The sequence below is a fragment of the Tetrao urogallus genome (genome assembly GCF_951394365.1).
Source record: "Tetrao urogallus genome assembly, chromosome: 1".
NCBI lineage: Eukaryota > Metazoa > Chordata > Aves > Galliformes > Phasianidae > Tetrao > Tetrao urogallus.
Window position 1 is genome coordinate 73,242,424 of NC_136813.1, and position 7,036 is coordinate 73,249,459.

At 37.9% G+C, this 7,036-nt stretch overlaps 1 protein-coding gene across 2 annotated transcripts in view; it reads left to right on the top strand.

Moving 5' to 3' along the window:
- GLRA2 (glycine receptor alpha 2) overlaps positions 1-5,640 on the top strand; it is a gene marked incomplete at both ends in the record, with an annotated part of 126,242 nt that extends 120,602 nt beyond the window's left edge. For both annotated transcript variants that reach the window (XM_079549490.1, XM_079549489.1), the window contains one exon: positions 5,362-5,640. In XM_079549490.1, the coding sequence (XP_079405616.1) occupies positions 5,362-5,640 (279 nt within the window). The remainder of the gene's footprint in view (positions 1-5,361) is intronic.
- Positions 5,641-7,036: the final 1,396 nt, after the last annotated feature.

The following is a 7,036-nucleotide window of genomic DNA, read 5'->3' on the forward strand; positions in this document are numbered from 1 at the left end:
GTCTGACTTCCACTTAGCAGTGGACTGATGTTTTTGTTCACCTCTGTAGTAATTCCCACAGTGATCACCTGAGAAGGAACCAATTTTCTGAGCATATTACTGTCTATGTCTAAAAGGGTTTTTTGCAATGCTCTTTAGCTTGCACTTTATCTACTACAATTTTGTTACATAGTCACTAAGTATTAGATATCCTTCTGTTTGGTTGATATTTGTCCATTCTGAATAGCCTTTTTTTTTTCCAGCCGCCTTTACTTGGGAACCTTTTCCTCAGATTATTTTAAAATCTCTTCCATATTCCCAGCTCTAGTGCAGATGCTTAGGAGAACCTCTCCAGAAAATTTCTCAGTTATAAAACTGATCTTTCACTTCCAGATTCTGTTATTGCTTTTTAATGGTTAATCCATGAAAGGACCTTCCTTCTTGTCTCCTGACAACTTAGTTTTGTTAGAGTCTTATGTGGGAACCAACAAGGATTTGAAAACCCAGCAATGCTTCTCAGTTGAACTACTTTCCTCCACATACTCACTGACTCCTGAGAACTGAATTCATGTAAGCAAGACTGTCTTTGCAAAACCATCCTATGAATTTTGTAAGGTGCTGAGAGATGAGAGGTGTTAGAAAATCATAAAGATTATCTAGGAACAAATTCTCCAAAGTTATGTTGCTGTCTGATTTCTGTTGATTCCATTTTGTGTTCAAGTCTAAATTTATTGTGGTTTTCTAACTTTGTGCTTATGAATGCCAAAAGGAAACTTTCCCTGATGTTTTCTACCCTACACCTAAAATTAATCTTCTAAGTCCTTGAAATTTGATTAAACTAGATAGTCATTTAAATTGTTTGCCCACCATATGTTGCAAAAAGAGTAGCAAAATTAAAAGAATAAATCACATCAGAAAGTTAAATACACTGTTTGAAGCCAGCCTCTCTCTCATTTTCCTCATTGTTAAAATGAGTCAGTGCTAACAATATTTAAAAGTGGTCTGAACAAAGAACATTGTAGAGAAAGTGATGCATGCAAGGCAGGGAATTGGCTGATTGTCTAAACTGTTTTTCCCATTCTTGAGTGCTTTGGCCTGAATTTGATGGTATGAATTACACTCTGGTCACGATGGAGTAGAAATTAAAGATTTACAAAAATGGAAGATGAATAGGAAAACCATATCAAACCCTAGATTTAGATGTTGTCAATTGTAAAGCCAAGGCAAAAGAATCTAGTGCCATCACATTGCAGAGCAAATGAAAATGATTAAATTTATAAAAGGAAATTAACAATTTGGGAAAAAAAAAATTCTATCTTGAGGAAAATTGTTTAAAGGCAACATCTAAATATGTTCAGTATAACACCATAAGATAATACACATAACACTATTTAGGAAACTAGGTGGTGTTGAAAATGTGTTTGTAGGAAGCATTTGCCCTGTTCCCAGGAAATGTTATTAGCTTTTCAGAAGATAATTATAATATACTCAGGAATGTGAACATCTGAGAGAAAAATAGTAAAAGAACCTTTTCATTTTACTATTTATTTATTGTTTTTCATCCAACTTGTGACTCTTTTCCCCAGGTTTTTATCAAGGGTAGATCGAGTTGTGGGTATGTATTATGCAAGACTATTTCACATTCCTTTAGAAGGATTAAGTAAGTCAATTTAATAGCTGGGATTCTGCCACTCTGGTTTCAGTGGCTTCTAACCCCTCTTCGATTTCAGTTTCAAAATCTGTAAAAACACGAATAACCCAGAATTGAAGCAAGCAAGATCCTGTTTTGTTTAAAATGAATGTTGTATGTGTGTCGACTGATGAAAACAAAGATAGAAATGTTTGCAATGAGGTTTGCACTTTTACCAGTGACTAAGCCAGTGAAAAATACAAACAGAAGACTGTCTTCAGGTGAGACTACACAGTGGGGTATTTGAGACTGTGGAAACTGAATATGATCTTGGGAATGAAGAGCAATTCTGTATCCATGTTAGAAAGTACCTGAGGTAGTATGCCCAGTAGTTCCCCAAGCCTCCAGGCAAAAGAAGGCTGTTAAGGGAAAGTGCCTGAGGTCAATTCTTCATCTCACACACTAAAACATGAAAAAAAAAAGGTTCTCTTTGTCAAAGAAACTAAACTTGGTATCCTATTTCCGTGACTCCTCCCAAAAATCTTTTATGTATGATAGAATATTGGAAGATACTCGGAAATGTCACATTATAGCTTTGCAGTAATAAAAAGTGCTTCAAGTATACTCTCTTTAACCATATTTGTATTGCTAAAATAAACCACATTGGGTATTTAATTGTTCCTGGGGCCATGAGGTATCAACACATGGCTAATGACCACAATATGTAGTGCTAGGTTTCAGTGGAGAAGTTATATTTTGGAGAAAAGTTGCCCATTTTGTCCACACCAGAGTGAGAAAACCTGTAAGCAGCATGGACCCTGAGGTTCCAGTGCTAGGGTTTATTCCATCTCTCTTTCTTTGAGCAGCAGAGAGGAAGTCTTTCATTCCTTCCTGCTTTGTTTTGGGTGGAGCAGGTTCAAGGGCTTAGGGGACCGACAGAACGTACATCTCACTCCAATAGTACTGGAAACATATCCTCCTCACTACATTGAGGTCTTTCAGGTTATGCCTGGTCAGATGGGAGAGCCCTGATGGTGTCAGGCGTTGTCAGTGAGAATGCAGATGCTAGCAATGCTTAGAGGGCTAACAAGTGTCAGACTGCAAAGCCACTTCACCTGGAGGGCCTTACTGTTGAAAACCATGAGATGGGGATGGAGCTGAGGGCCACCAGCTGTGCTTTGTAAGGGCTGTGGTTTTACTTGCTTACAGAAGGACATAAATCACAGAATCACAGCATGTTTGAGGTTGGAAGGGACATCTGGAGATCTTTTCATCCAACCCCCTGCTCAAGAGGAGTCTAGGTGCTACTAGTACCAATTTTCTGTTGGAAAAAAGTAGCCGAGTGGAAACTCAGGACTATTTCCTTCATTAGTTATTTAGGCTTTGTAATGAATTTTTCTGGTAAACATAAAAGCTACTGATATGCACACTTTTTGCAACCAGCAAACACCAGCATGTTGGGAGAGTAGGTACAAGCTGATTCAAACTTTCATCAGGGAGAAGGAAATTGAAATCTGCTCAAGCAGAAAAAGCAGCTGAGCACACACTCCTCATATCCCAGAAGAATACTGTACCTCTTGTATCCAATGTAAATTGGCATCTATGAAAGTCCTAAATAGAAAGGTAGCATGGGGAAACTCTCCTCTGGATTTTAAGAGACAGAACTGATACAGTCAACCGTCTGCTGGGAGGAAATGTAAGGCTCTGAATACTGTTGGGAAACAGATGGCTTTTTACTACTAAAGGTTTTATGCTGAAGAACTGGTAGCATACAATTTAAAGGTAATTTTCCCTAGTCTTAGATGGCTTCTCACTAGGGTTACAATAATGTAAGCTCAAAAATAGGGCTGTAATATTGAAGATGAACTGCTCAACCCCTCAAAATAAAGCTGTGGTTCAGCAGGCATGGAAGTCTGGCTTTCCAAATCCTGCATGAGGTTCAGTATATTTTACTTCCCCCCATAGGTCCCTCACTAGTAACAGAAATTAAACTTTAAAAAAGGTGAATAAAGTACATATGGTAACACAGCTGCTCAAAATCTGTTATCTTTTTAATCACCTTTCATCTCCTGGGTGTGCATTTTATCCTTCAAATTCAGTAAAAAGGGAAAGTGCAGTGAAGGCAGCTCCCTGTATTTTTGGAGGACATTGTGGTGTTGTTGAATCATGCAAGAGAAGTCTTGCATAAATCTATCCAGAACTTAGGTATCAGTGGCTTTATCTTTAGAATAGTCTATATATTTATAAGCATCTAGACAAGCAGAATTTGGGGTTTTTCACAGAGAAACTGCAAACTGTATATAGATAAAATTGAAATAGGAGAAGTCTAAACTTCTTTTTCTTAATGATGGTGGTCTTCGGAGATGAAAGAGATATGAATCCTGGATAGGTGCTCAAACAGCCTTACAGTAATGCACCTGTTCATGGGTAAATTGTAGAATAGTCTTCAGCCTGAAGTGACAAGGTCTCAAAAGCACTGTTCATTGCTTATTCTCCTTCCATAAGCACTCAATTCACCTCAAAGTGAATTGAAAAATATCCTCATTTGATATTTTTGGATCTCACCTCTGGTTATTCTCATTTGCATGTTAGCTCTGAGGTAAGGAGAGCAAACCTGATGATATAGCTATATCCAGTGCTATAGACAAGAAGAGAGAAAAATGAAATTATTGAAAGCAGTGCTGCTATGAAGCAGCAATTATTTACATCCTGGTTTGGAGTAAATTGTTGTGAATCCCTATCCCAAATTCAGCAAACATGCTCTTTATTCAGTATATTACAGCTCTGTTACAATCAGAAGGTTGTGGATTAGTGAGAAATATGAGGGAGTATTCCAAGTGAGTGAGCTGCTTGTGATCTCAAGAAGAGGTCATTTAAATTCAACAATGAAGTATTTGTCAGTGAAGGAGAAAGTGTTTAGGGCATGCTGCCGGATGCCAAAATAAAAAAGAATAAAACCGGTTTTGTTTCCTTTATGGAGGGCTTCAAGTGACTGTTAACTCTTATATTACTGTGTTATCAGACAGGAGATGTGGCTGTGAGATTTTACCAGCATAAACAGCCTCAGACTTTTCATCACACAGTCATGATGATGAAGTTAAGTGCTAGATACTCATCTTTCTAAAACCAATTATTACCTATTTAGACAAGAGAAAGAAAGGAGTTCTGCAAGGTGGCTCTATGTTAGCTTGCAGTATTGCACCTAACTTCCTGTTACCTCTATATCCAAGCATTCAGTGTCCTTCAAAGTATTGATTCTCAGAGCATTCCTATGAGCATGGGGGATGATATGATCAATCCTTGTTTTGTAGATCTGGGATGGAAGTGCAAGACTGCAGTTAGACTGGCCAAAGATATTCTCTTCCATGAGCTTTGGCCCCTGGATGCCCAGACCATTCAAATCAACACTGCCAGAGCAGACACCCTGCTGCCAACATAACTAGGTCTGCTTGCTGCAGCAAGTCCAAGGAAATGAGGAATCTGTGAAGTCACGGGGCTGAGATACAACTGGCTACTCATTTGACTTGGTTGTCTTGGTCACAGAGAAAAGCTCAGGTTCACAAACATTGGCAGTCTCCTTATTTCCTTGCCTTATTGCTTGAGCTTTAATTACTTGTCTTTTAAACCTGTGTTTTGTATTAATCAGCTGTTTTACTTAGGTGCTTTGGAGGGGTGCATCTCAACTTCTCAAGTGTATGGCATGCTTGACAGACAGGTGATTGTGTCTCTCATTTGTCTTCTTTCTCTCCCAGGAAGATGAGGTTGCTCGTGACAGTCGATTCAATTTCAGTGGCTATGGCATGGGTCACTGTCTCCAAGTCAAAGACGGCGCAGCAGTCAAGGCTACTCCACCAAACCCACCTCCAGCACCACCAAAGGATTCAGATTCCATCAAAAAGAAGTTTGTCGACCGTGCAAAAAGGATTGATACAATATCCCGTGCTGCATTCCCACTCGCCTTCCTCATTTTCAACATCTTTTACTGGATTACATACAAAATTATACGGCATGAGGACATTCACAAGAAGTAGGAAACTGGTGTGCCAGGATTTGTCAGCCAAAGTGAACCACATGTAAATAAACAATGAAATGTCTCTGTTATTTGGATAAAGGGTTTCTTTTTCCCCTCAGGACTCTGAAGAGAAAATGAAAAAGGAAAAGAATTATAGAAGGAAAAGTGATTGCATGAAACAATATATCTGAGACCAGTCAATAAGAGTTCCCCTTATGTACTGTCAGTGTTCTTCTGCCAGATTCAGCATTGACCAGACATCTGTAAAAGGGGCCAAATTTTACTCAACTTTATCACCAAGATATTATTGCTTGAAACAAAAGAGAATCAGAAAACAAACAGTGCTCCTAAAACATCTACCAAGAGACTGTGGTGGCTACAGTGCAGTGAGTTATAAGAGGACCAAACTTTTTCAGGATAATGTTGCCTTTCTATTTGAAACAAGTCTACTGAGCTACATTCCATGACCATGTCTGTAGTTAGTGGTTTCACCAAGGAGTCCTTTTGTGGGTTGTAAATTATTTCTACTGACAAAGGAGAGGAAAAACAAAAACAAACAGATTTATACTTTACTATCCTTGTGGGTGTGCATTTTAATATTATCTTGCTTTACTAGAATTGTAATTTTGGGGTTGAACTTGTGTGTTGTGTAATTTATTTGATAGTTGACACTCCAAAACCAGTGAAATTGCCCAGTTTATTTTTGCTGGAAAACAGTGCACTTACTTCATTTTATTTCTGCTAATTTTACATGCAACTTGAGGTGCCAAATTGTATTTTACCTATTGTGCTACCCTGTACCACACTACGTAGTAAGAACTTGGTTCCTCAAAGGTGTAGCTCAGTTTAGCATTGAGTTTCTATTATTGCTCTCATTGTAGCTGCGATCAATAGCTCTATAGGTAAACACAACTTGTTTACAGACTTCTAATTTATATCTTTACTCAAAGTGGCTATCATTTTAAATATCATAATTAACCTAAGAATTTTAAAACTGTACTGTGATTTTCAGAACCTGTTACCTTTTGGTGCCGGATCTGCATTATTCAAATCCTTGCTACATGTTTTAAAGTAGAAAATAAAACTTAAAAAAAAAAAAAAAAAAAAGATGGTATTTTTGCTTACACAGAAGAAGACAACCTGTAACATAAAATGAATCAAACATTAAAATTTTACACTTGCTGTAAAAGGGTTTATTAAGAAAAATAAAAGGTATTTGTTCAATTCCAATAAAGCTAAATGTGCTACTATCATTTCCTATGCTCTTTTCTTCATTTGCAATAGAGCTGTTCTCACCAGGGCCCAGCTCTTCCACTGTTCCACTGCTCTGTCAAGAACAAGATGATCAAAAGCAATCTTCTGCTGATCTGGTCTACTGTGCCTAATTTTGTATCAATCCTACAGTAAAAGAAATG